The sequence below is a fragment of the Sminthopsis crassicaudata genome, chromosome 1 (assembly GCF_048593235.1).
Source record: "Sminthopsis crassicaudata isolate SCR6 chromosome 1, ASM4859323v1, whole genome shotgun sequence".
In the NCBI taxonomy this organism is placed as follows: domain Eukaryota; kingdom Metazoa; phylum Chordata; class Mammalia; order Dasyuromorphia; family Dasyuridae; genus Sminthopsis; species Sminthopsis crassicaudata.
The window spans coordinates 407843827-407856484 of NC_133617.1; the positions used below are offsets into that span (position 1 = coordinate 407843827).

General features: G+C 33.6%; 1 protein-coding gene across 2 annotated transcripts in view; it reads right to left on the reverse strand.

The window, feature by feature from the left end:
- Nucleotides 1–12658, reverse strand: part of LOC141549998 (guanine nucleotide-binding protein subunit alpha-14) — a 266321-nt gene that overhangs the window by 15679 nt on the left and 237984 nt on the right. For both annotated transcript variants that reach the window (XM_074280104.1, XM_074280105.1), the window contains exon 3: nucleotides 12101–12255. In XM_074280104.1, coding sequence (XP_074136205.1) covers nucleotides 12101–12255 — 155 coding nt within the window. The remainder of the gene's footprint in view (nucleotides 1–12100; nucleotides 12256–12658) is intronic.

Below are 12658 nucleotides of genomic sequence, written 5' to 3' on the forward strand. Positions count from 1 at the left end.
TTTATCTTCTTCATCCTGAGAGAATTTATAAAATAACCTTTGAAGATTATGTCATCTTTCTTGTTTTCTTCTCTATTTGCTTTTCTTGAATTTATCTTCTTAACTTCCATTTCAACATATATAACATATTGGGTTAGTGTCCCAAATGCAGATGGTTACTTTACAACTTATGATGAAAATATTATAGAACTTGTGTGGATTCTACTTTCCATTGTGTTGCTGACTTTGGGCCAGTTTCATTTTTGAGTGTGTTTTTTTTTTTGTATGTTGTGGCTTGGTTGAGTCTATGCAGTTCTCTTTATTCTTGTTTTTCCTCCAGTGACTAACTTTCTGATGTAATGTTGATCATCTTCTGCTCTCTAAGGTCAAGGAAATGAGGAAATTCTTCAGGAATTATGGATTAGACTTAGAAAAAAAATTACATAGTGAGACAATCATTTGAATTACTGACTTGGTTTTTTAACTCCAAATTTAAAAATATAGTTAATTTTCTATGTGGTAAAATTGGAGAATATATTTCTTCCATATGGAAAGTATCCTTTAACAAGATTAATGGAGGAATCTTTTTTTTTTTTTTCTTTTCTTTTTCTGAGGCTGGGGTTAAGTGACTTGTCCAGGGTCACACACTAGGAAGTGTTAAGTGGCTGAGACCAGATTTGAACTTGGATTATCCTGAATTCAAGGCTGGTGCTCTATCCACTGCGCCACTGAGCTGCCCCCAGGAATCATGTTTTAACTCCTGGATATAGTAAAGGTTAGTATGTGAACTATGAATCACTGCTATAAACCTGGGCTTTCCTTCAGAATGACACAAAATGGAATATGAGAATGAAAGATGTTCTGATCTTGTATGGTTAATGAGAATCCTCTTGCTACCCTCCAAATTTCTTCCCCATTTAATCTCTTTCAATCGAATGGTACCTGTACCAAAATTTTCCCATTGGAAATGTCGACTGTTTCAAAAATTTAGCCTGACACATTTTTAGCAGTTGAGAAAGTGTTCATCAACTCTCCACTTGCCAGCATTCCAATAATAACTTATCCATTGATACCCAGAATGATCAGAAATAATATCATAGTTGCTTTTTAATTTTTAAAATATTTCTTATTTTAGCATTCCTTTAAAAAATTTAGCTTTAAATTTTTGCCCTATTTACAAGCTCTCTCACACTAATTGATAAGGCTAGCAATATGATAGCCATTATATATGTAAAATCATGTAAAAATGTTTCCATTACCATATTGCAAAATGAAAAAAAATAAGAAAAATAAAGTGTAAAAGTGCTTCATTCTGAATTCAAAGAAGTTCATCAGTTCTCTCTCTAGAAATGGATAGCACTTTTCATAATGAGTTCTTTGGAATGATCAGAGATCACTGAATTGATTAGAGTAGGTAAGTCTTTCATAGCTGACCATCATTACAATATTGCTATACTGTGTATAGCATTCTCCTGGTACTGCTCACTTCCCTTTGTATCAATATGAATAAAATTTCCCAGGTTTTTTTTTTTAAACAATCCTGTTAATCATTTAATGTAATAATTTTCCATCACAACTATATACTAAAACCCATTCAGCCATTTTCCAACTGATGGAAATATCCTTGAATTTCCAATTTTTTGCCTCCACAAAAAAAGCTGATATGTGTTTATACAAAATACATATATATATATATATATATATATATATATATATATATATATATATATACATATATATACATATATGTGTGTGTATGTACACATATATAAATATATGTGCATATACACAAATACTTATATTCTTTGACCCAGAAATACTACTGTTAAATTTATATCCAAAAAAATCTAAATTAAAAGGAAAAAGATTTTTTTAGTCATTTGAGGGTATAGATGTAGTAGCAGTATTTCTGGGTCACAGAATATTCACAGTTTTATAGTCCTTTTAACATAGTTCCAAAATTCTCTAAACAATTGGACCAGGAGCAGCTAGGTGGCGCAGTGGATAGAGCACCAACCCTGAAGTCAGGAGGACCTGAGTTCAAATTTGGCCTCAGATACTAACACTTCCTAGCTGTGTGTGACCCTGGGCAAGTCATTTACCCCAATAGCTTCAGCCAAAAAGAAAAAAAGAAAAGGAAAAAAAAAATCTGTTAGACCAGTTCACAACTCCAACAATATATCAGTATCTCCATTTTGTTTCCATATGCCCTCCAACATTTATCAATTCCCTTTTCTTTCTTGTTAACCAATTTGATAGGTGTGATGTAGCATCTCAGAGTTTTTAATTTGCACTTCTCTAATCATAAGTGATTTAGAGCATGTGTTCATATGACTAAAGATAATTTTTATTTGTTCATCTGAAAACTGCCTGTTCATATCTTTTGACTTTTTCAGTAAGGGAATGGTTATTTTTATAAATTTGGCTCAATTCTCAATATATTTGAGAAATGCGACCTTTGCCAAAGAAAGTTGCTCCCTCAATTTGCATTTGTCACCCTTTATATTTAAATCAAGTATCCATTTTTATTTTATCTTGGCATCTAGTGTGAAACATCTAGTCTTTTTACACAAATAAAGAGTTTAGTATTTGTGTTCATATATTTCCTGTGTGTATCTTGTCAGGAAGACTCTCAGGTATTTTATACTGTCTGGTTGTAGTTATTTTACATATTTTTTTCTTTTTATTTATTTCTGTCAAGTTTTGTGAGTAATATAGAAAAGTAGATAATTTATGTGGCTTTATCTTATATTCTGCAATTTTACAAAAGTTATTGTTTCAATAGTTTTTAATTAATTCACAAAATATGCCAACATTGACAAAGAGTGATAATTTTATTTTCTTATTGCCTATTCTTATTCCTTCAATTTCTTTTTCTTATCTTATTGTTAGTGTTAGAATTTATAATACAATACTAAATAATATAGAAAATAAATATCCTTGCTTTACCTCATATCTTATTATTATGTTTATTCCCATTATAGATAAGACTTGCTCTTGGTTTTAGAAAAACACAACTTAAGATTTTGAGGAAAGTGATATTTTTTATTATGCTTTCTAGTGTTTTTAATAAGAAAGAACACTACATTTCATCAGAAGCTTTTTTTGCCTTTATTGATATAATTATATGATTTTTGTTGTTTTTTTTGTCATTGAAATAGTCGATTATGCTATAGTTTTCCTGATACTAAATCAGCACTGTAGTCCTGATATAAATCTCATTTGGCCAAACTGTATGATATCTATGATATAATGCTGTAGTCTCTTGTTAATATCTATCTCATTTTAAATTTTTGTATCAATATTCATTAGGGAAATTGGTCTATAATACTCTGTTTTTGCTCTCCCTGGATTAAATATCATTATCTACAGCCTTCTACACACACACACACACACACACACACACACACACACACACACACACAATTTAATATTGATATTGCTTCATTGTTTATGGTAACTTTTAGCAAAATGTGGTTTCCCTCATTAGCTCTTTTAGATCTATTTTTGTTTTTGCTTTTTCTGAGATCATGATTGTTACCCCATTTTGTATTTCAATTGAAATAACCCTTTATTTTAACTCTGTGTTATCTGTTTCAAGTGTGTTCCTTGTAAACAACAAATTGTTGAATTCTGGTTTCTAATGCATTTTGCTCTCTTACTTCTCTTTTACAGTTGAATTTATCCCATTCATCCTCACAGTTCTGATTGCTAATTGGGTATTTCTGTCCTTCCTATTCTCTTATGTTGAGCCCTCTCTTTTTGTTATCCCTCTTCAAGAGGCTATTTTGTTTTGTCTATTAATTTACATTCCCTCAGTTGAATGGATGCCCATCAATTGGAGAATGGTTGGGTAAATTATGGTATATGAAGGTTATGGAATATTATTGTTCTGTAAGAAATGACCAACTGGAGGAATACAGAGAGGCTTGGAGAGACTTACATCAACTGATGCTGAGTGAAATGAATAGAACCAGAAGATCGCTGTACACGTCAATGCTGTAGGAAGATATATTCTGATGGAATTAGATATCTTCAACATAAAGAAGATCCAACTCACTTCCAGTTGATCAATGATGGACAGAAATAACTACACCCAGAGAAGGAACACTGGGAAGTGACTGTAAACTGTTAGCAATAGGGTCTATCTACCCAGGTTACTTATACCTTCGGAATTTAATACTTAATGTGCAACAAGAAAATGGTATTTACACACATATATTGTATCTAGGTTTTATTGTAACACATGTAAAATGTATGGGATTGCCTGTCATCGGGGGGAAGGAGTGGAGGGAGGGGGGAGATAATTTGGAAAAATGAATACAAGGGATAATATTTTTAAAAAAATTACTCATGCATAAAAAAATTTACATTCCCTCTTGTCATCCCTTCCCCACTTTTTCTTAGTCTCTTCTACTTATAAGCTTATACTATTATAAATTCTTAGATTCACATATTCATTCCAAATTTCACCTCTCCCCCTTCATTTCCTTCTTTATTGTAAAAATTCTTCCTTATTGATTTCTTTTAATCCCTCCTTCTTTTCCCAATAATTCCTCTTTTTCAGCCTTCCATTTTTCTTTTGAGATCATCCCAACAAAACAGACTCTCAGTAGACTCCTTCTAATTTTCCCAATGATGATAAAGTTTCTGGGGTTTACATGTATCAACTTTCTTTCATTTTTAAAAGTTTTATAACATTTTTTGACAGTACATATGCATAGGTAATTTTTTACAACATTATCCCTTGTATTTTCTTCTGTTCCGAATTTTCCCCTCCTTCCCTCCACCCCCTCCCTTAGAATGCAGGCTTTCCCATACATATTAAATATGTTATATTATATCCTAGGTACAATATATATGTGCAGAACCGAATTTTGCTGTTGTTGTTGTTGCAAAGGAAGAATTGGATTTGGAAGGTAAAAATAACCTGGGGAGAAAAACAAAAAATGCTAACAGTTTACACTCATTTCCCAGTGTTCCTTCTCTGGGTGTAGCTGATTCTGTCCATCATTGATCAATTGGAATTGGATTAGCTCTTCTCTATGTTGAAGATTTCCACTTCCATCAGAATACATCCTCATACAGTATCATTGTTGAAGTGTATAATGATCTCCTAGTTCTGCTCGTTTCACTCAGCATCAGTTGATGTAAGTCTCTACAAGCCTCTCTGTATTCATCCTGCTGGTCTTTTCTTACAGAACAATAATATTCCATAACATTCATATACCATAGTTTACCCAGCCATTCTCCAATTGATGGACATCCATTCAACTTCCAGCCTCTAGCCACTACAAAAAGGGCTGCCACAAACATTTTGGCACATACAGGTCCCTTTCCCTTCTTTAGTAGTTCCTTGGGATATAAGCCCAGTAGTAGTATGGCTGGGTCAAAGGGTATGCACATTTTGATAACTTTTTGGGCATAATTCCAGATTGTTCTCCAGGATGGTTGGATTCTTTCACAACTCCACCAACAATGCATCAGTGTCCCAGTTTTCCCACAGCCCCTCCAACATTCATCGTTATTTGTTCCTGTCATCTTAGCCAATCTGACAGGTGTGTAGTGGTATCTCATGTATCAATTTTCTATTTGAGTATTAAGCAAATTAACTTTGTTAAGTCTTTTATACTTTCTCTTTCATATTTATCTTTTCTTGAATCTTGTGTTTGAATGTCAAATTTTCTATTCAGCTCTGGTCAGGAATTCTTGAAAGTTCTCCCTTTCATTAAATGTTTATTTTCCACCCATAGATTTATCTTCAGTTTTCATGGATAGGTTATTTCTGGTTATAATACTGGCTTCTTTGCCTTCCAAAATATTATATTCCAAGTTCTTTGCTTCTTTATAATGGTAGCTGCTAAATCTTTTATGTTTCTGACTGTGGCAACACAGTATTTGAATCATTTCTTTTTGACAGCTTTCAGTATTTTCTCTTTGTTCTGGGAGTTCTGAAATTTGGTTATGATATTCCTGGGAGTTTTCAATTTTGAATCCCTTTCAGGAAAAGACTGATAGATTCTTTCAATTTGTATTCTCTGGTTCTTAGCTATTTGGGCAGATTTACTTTATAATTTCTTATAATATGATGTCTAGGTTTGCTTTATGGATTATTTCTTTTTAGCCCAATGATTCTTAAATTATCTCTCTTTAATCTATTTTCCAGGTCAGTTCTTTTTTTATGAGATATTTCACATATTCTTCTTTTTAAAAAATTGCTTTTGCGACAATACTATATGATGATCAATTCTGATGGATGTGGCCATTTTCAACAATGAGATGAACCAAATCAGTTCCAATAGAGCAGTAGTGAATTGAACCAGCTACACTGAGCGGGAGAACTTTGGGAGATGACTATGAGCCACTACATAGAATTCCCAATCCCTCTAATTTTGTCCGCCTGCATTTTGGATTTCCTTCACAGGCTAATTGTACACTATTTCAAAGTCTGATTCTTTTTGTACAGCAAAACAACTGTTTGGACATGTATATATATATATATATATATATATATATATATATATATATATATATATATATATATATATATATTGTATTTAATTTATACTTTAACATATTTAACATGTATTGGTCAACTTGCCATCTGAGGGGGGGAAGGAGGGGAAAATTAGAACGAAAGATTTGGCAATTGTCAATGTTATAAAATTACCCATGCATATATCTGGTAAATAAAAACTATTAAAATATTAAAAAAATAAAAAAATTTAACAAAAAAATAAGAAAAGAAAAAAAATTGCTTTTGATTTAGTTTTATTGTTTCTTGATGTCTCATGGAATCACTAGCTTCCACTTGCCCAATTCTAATTTTTAAGGAATTATTTTCTTCAGTGAATTTTTGTGCCTTTTTTTTCCATTTGCCTAATTCTGCTTTTTTTTTTTTTTAGTTATTCTGTTCATTATAATATCTCCCTCTTTTATCAAGCTATTAATTCTTTTAAACATTATTTTCTTATACTACTTCCTAGATCAATATCTCTCCTATCAGATTGTGTGCATTTCATCTCTAAGAATGAAAGTTCTGAATAAAATATTCCTTTCTCTAGGTCAAACCTGACACTTTCTAGAGAATTATTTCCTATCAAGACTTTTGAAGCCAGGAGGATCATAATGAATACTTGAATGCAATGCAATTACTTTATGTTACTAGTTTTAGGGTCATAATACTCACAATTTACAAATTAATCATAGACTACCAGATCACAGCTTTACATAACAGCTGTTACTTTAGAAGAGCCCAACTTGTACATAAGTGTCATAACATATTTTTTTACTTATTTGAAAAGACATTCTGCTTTCTTTTAGAAGAAAAAAAGAGAGGAGGATTAAAATTATTCTAACATATGTATAAATTAGATAAAATTGCCTACCTTCTTCAGAAGAGAAAAGGAAAGGGATGGGAGGAGAAAAACTTGGAACTCAAAATATTGTAAAAATGAATGCTAAAAAAATTTCTTGTAATATATCTGGGGGAAAAATAAAATAAAATACTATTACAAAGGAAAAAAATAAAATGATTGCAATAGGAATATCTAGCATTATTATTAAAAGTTCTTGGTCATAAAACTTAAGAAATTAGTTATTCATCATGTTAAGGAATTTCCTTTAGAGAAAATGTTATTAGTTAATGTGGGTTCTATTTTGATAACTGTAGTTCAATTTAGTTTCTCTTGTAAATTTTTTTGTATTTTATTTTGTGCACATAAAAATCATATTCGTTAAAAGGATCCTAAAGACTGCCAAAGGGGTCTAAGACATACAAAAAAAAAAGATTAAGAATTTCCATCTTAGAGAATTAAAAGAGCATAAGATAATCTAACTTTCTGGTATGGTTTGTCTCTATTCTTATCCAGTGGCAAAAAGTACTCTAACTTACTATAAATTTCCTTTCAATTTTAGGAATACATGCTTTGGACTTGCAACCTGAGTGATTCAAAGAACACTTATAGATTTTACTTAGCAGGCTTTCAAGAAACCTGCTCTACATATACTCTGTCTTCATTTTTGAAAACAGACTCAAGCTCTTCCTCCTCTTCTTCATCCCCCCCCCCCCCCGACCAAAAAAAAAAAACAAAAAAAAAAACAAAATAACCACACACACACACACACACACACACACACAAACTGGCTTCTCTGAGGAGGAGGTGGCTGTTTTGGGAAAGAAGGAGCTGGACTACAGGAAATACTAATGTCATTGTATACCAGAGAGATCATCCTGAAAAGAACAAAAGAAGAAGGTAGGGGTGGTGGTAAGTACTTCCTCTACTGGGGAGTACTCAGGTAGCCATGTATTGACTCAAAATCAACAAGAGAGAGATATGCTGTGTTCCTGGGGCTACACATAGTAAAAATCAGAGGCAGAAACAATTGGCATTGTCATTGGATGTTACCTGGGCAAAAAGAAAAAGTGAGAACTATGAACAAAGCCTTCCATAGACACAGGATATTTTAGTGATGGGGAACATTAATTATCTAGTCATCTTCCTGAGCTCTCTCACTTTGCCATAAGTAGAGCAGCCAATATTTTCTTGGCCATAATTTTCTTGACATAATAATAATTACATTCTTCAAAACATGGAGTAAACAACAAAGGGAACTGCTATTCAAACCTGATTCTTATTAAAAAGGAGGAACTGGTTTCACAGGTGGAAATGATTCATCTTAGACCATCTTAGAATTTATTATAAAGAAGAAGAAAAATCTGGCATGATTTTATGAGACATATTTCAAAAGAGTTCAGGAAAAAGCCACATGGACTAAAATTGTACATGGGTGATCAGCTTATGTGGGAAGATTCCAGAAACAAAATTATGGAGCTATAAAGAAAAATAACTGATTAAGAACAAAGGGATCAGTTGTCTAAGAAGTTTGATGTGGGTTTGTAAAGAAAAATTACAATTTTTGGAGGGGCTGTATAAATACAGATACACTAACATATAATTGGTGAAGCCATGAATTATTCCATTCACCCTGGAAAACTATTTAGAGCTATTCTTCCAAAGCAAAAACATTGATCCAGAGGTACCTCAATAACCCTATACCCTAAAGATATTTTTAAAAATAAGATGGAAAGCAATCTTATGTGCAAAAATAACCACAGCAACTCTTTTTATAGTTGCAAAAACAACAACTGGAAACTAAAAGAATATCTATTGAGAAATGACTACATATATGGTATTTTAACATATATTAATATAATGGAATATTAAATAACTAAGGGACATAGTGGATAGTGTTCTGAGTCTGGTGTCAAAAGTACCTAAGTTCAAAACCCTTAGGCAAGTCACTTAAAACTACATCTACCTTAGTTTCCTCAAAAGTGGGGATAGCAACATTGTTGTAAGGATCAAATAAGGTATTTGTAAAGTGCTTGGTACAGTGCCTGGCACATAGTAGGTTCTTAATAAAAGCTTGTTCCTTTTCTGCTCCTCTTATTGAGAAATGATTTCAGAAAAAAACTGAGAAGACTTCTGAAAACTGATGACAAATGAAATGAGAACTAGAACAATGTTTTTATAACATCATAAAAATCATAATATGAAGATAAACAACTTTAAAACACTTAAGAACTGATCAGTGCAATGATAAACCACAGTTCCAGAGGACAGAAAAGGATATATCCTACTCACATCTTGTCAGTTTGACCAACGATATACAATGAGATATATAATTTTTGGACATGGACAAAGCAGGAGATACCTGTACTTGATTTTGTATATACTTATATACATACACACATACACATACCACATATATATACATGCATGTATACTTTCATGCAAGGGTTTTTTTGGGTTGTTTTTCAGTTGGGGAAGGGAAGATTAAACAGAGAATTTGATATCAACTGAAAAAAAATTGAACTGAAAACGTAGCAATGAGCTGACCAACTTAGATTTTAGAAAGATATTTTCAAAAGATGAAAACAAGGTTAGTTTCCATCTACTCTCCAAGGATACTTAATCGAGAATGAATACAAAAATATGGCTTGATCACGTAAGAAAAACGTCCAGAGTACTAATGTACTCAATGGTCCAAGGTTGAAAAGGAATACTAAGGATGACAGAAAATAGTTTTAAAATTATTTAGGGAGAAAAAGAAGGATCTTAAAAGGTTGTTGACTGAGAAGAAACAGATGATAACTGATAACAGAAGGTAGAACCATTCAAATCTTATCTTACTTCTATTGTCTCAGCCAAGGAAAAGTATCTTTAATCTAGAAAGGCTAGAGCAAAGTATACCAAATTTGCTGATAAAAGAAGGGTGAGAGATCGCATATTAGGACTGGGGAAAAAACCCCAGTGCTCAAGCCTTCCCTTTGATGATGCTTACTGTGTGATTTTATGTAAATCACTCAATTTCCCTGGGCCTCAATTCCCTTATTTGCAAAAGATGAGAGTTAAATGAAATGGTTTCTGAGGTTTTTCTCAACTCTCGATGATAACTAGCATATTAAAAGATAGAATTACAATCCAAAACAAGTCTTAAAAGGTTAATAAAATGAAATATAAATTCTTACATTTAAATAAAAGCAAATCAAAAGATAGAGGAATCCTTTATTGCTTGACAGCAGGTTAAAGTTGTGAGGGATTTTAGTGATCTGCAAGTATAATAGCAACAAAGCTAATGCAATCTTAAAATTTCATTAAAAGGAACTCAGTAGGAAGGTGAGAGCTCTACTATGCTTTGTTGTGATTGGACCACATCTGGAGATCTGGGTTCCATGCTTGTTGCCACAGTTTAGGAAGGAAATTGCTAAGTTGGGGAGCATCCAGAAGAGGGTGTTCAGGAAGCGGAGGGCCTTGAGATCATGCCATTCGAGACTCAGATGAAGGAAGAAAAATAAAAGGGTTATGTTACATTTGTTTTTGTTTTTGTTAGCTGCAGAAGAAAGAATGATTAAACACTGGTTGAGAATTGCAGAAGTGCAGAATTGACTTCATGTAAAATGTTTTTCTTAAATTCACTTTTTCTGGGCTACTCCATAAAATAGTTAAGGGTAGGGGTGGAGGGGTCTTCCTTCCTGGAGGTCTTCATGACAAGAGTGGATGCTCACTTGCTAAGTGAGTTTGTAGAGATGATTTTGGTTGAAGTATAGAATGGACGGGATGCCATCTGAGACCCTAATGTCTCATTTATCATTCTGTTTCTTTCCCACTAGAGGGCATCACCAGACCGGCAAAGATAAATCCCAATTTCCCTCAGACCTTGAAAAGAAAGCTTCCTCTCGTGGGTTGTAGGTCCCTCTCTCTTATATAGAACAAAAGAAAGGGCGAATGATAACTTACCACAATGTGGAAGACAGGGTAGTTGAGCTATGACAGCAGGGAGGCCTTAGCTCCTCTCCTAATTTGAGCCTGCCTGTAAACACTTTAGGATAGCCAAAATAGCCGAGTCCTCTGGGTTCGAGTTCCTTAAATTGCCCTGATAATGTGACTGTAGAGTTTGATGACAGAAACAAAAGCAAAGGCTATCCCTCCTTAGGCTAATGGTGTAGTCCCTGGGAATAGGGCTCGGTGGGCGGCTCCCCTGCACTGCGAATGGCCTTGAAGAAAGTCTCACACATTCATTTGTACTTTATGTTCCTTGGAGTCTTAGGGGAAAACGCTACAAGGTCACCAGGGACTTCACACTTGACAAAACTTTCTGAGCTGCCCCCAGAAGTTAGTGGTCATAGGGCCCTAATAGAAGCAGAAATTTGAATATCAAGGATTTCTGATACGTGTCCCCAGAGTATAAGTAGAACGGAGCAAAGTGGTGGTATCAGGTGTTACTACCACTCAGGGGAGCAAGGTGGTCATCAACTTCGGTAATGATAAAATAACAACAAGGATGACCAAGTTCCTCTCTTAAATGGATTTGAGTCTATTGAGCATAATTCAAGTAAAATACTTTAAGCCAATAGCTAATAGCTACAAGAATTCTCAGAACTAAAAGAAATGGAAATTTAACAGTTGATGGAGTGGGCGAAGAAGGAGGCTATAACTTACAGCAACAATCTTCTCTGTGCTGAAAGCCATTTTCCCTACTAGGTTGCCAATGTCTGCTTTGGAAGCCTGGGAACAACTCTAGTTCACTGCATGTAAAAAAGTTTGATCATCCTTACTATTTAGCTGAATCCGAGAGTTGGTATTCTCTTCTCCGATCATAACACTCCTGGATTCCAGGGTCCTCCCATAGTTTTTTGATTGCTTCCACTTGTTTCCTGGGCAACATGGACACTTTGTCTACTTCTACTTCTCTAATCATCTGAGCATTTTCCTAATCAAAAGGGAAAAAAAATCATTAAAAGGGAGAAAATCAATGCAGACATACTCTCATGTGATCTATAAAGGTAGAACCATTTTTGTGCAATATTATGCAGAGAAAAAGAATGTTTTGGTTTAGAGTCAAAGGCCCTGTGTCCAAATTCCATTTTTCATCCTCAGTGTTCATTAGTTATGTGATCCTGATTACATCACCATTCTGGAACTCAGTTTCCTCATCTGTAAAATGAAGAGGTAGACTAGGTAATCTCAAAAAAAGTTCCCTTCTAACTTCAAATGCTGAAGTCTATGAGAGGTCAGTTAGTCAGTGCTAAGTGATGCTTAGGTAGGGATGCTTGTCTACATGCCTGTGATGTGTATGGGATGACTAGATAACGTATCGTGATCTATCAGTAGAA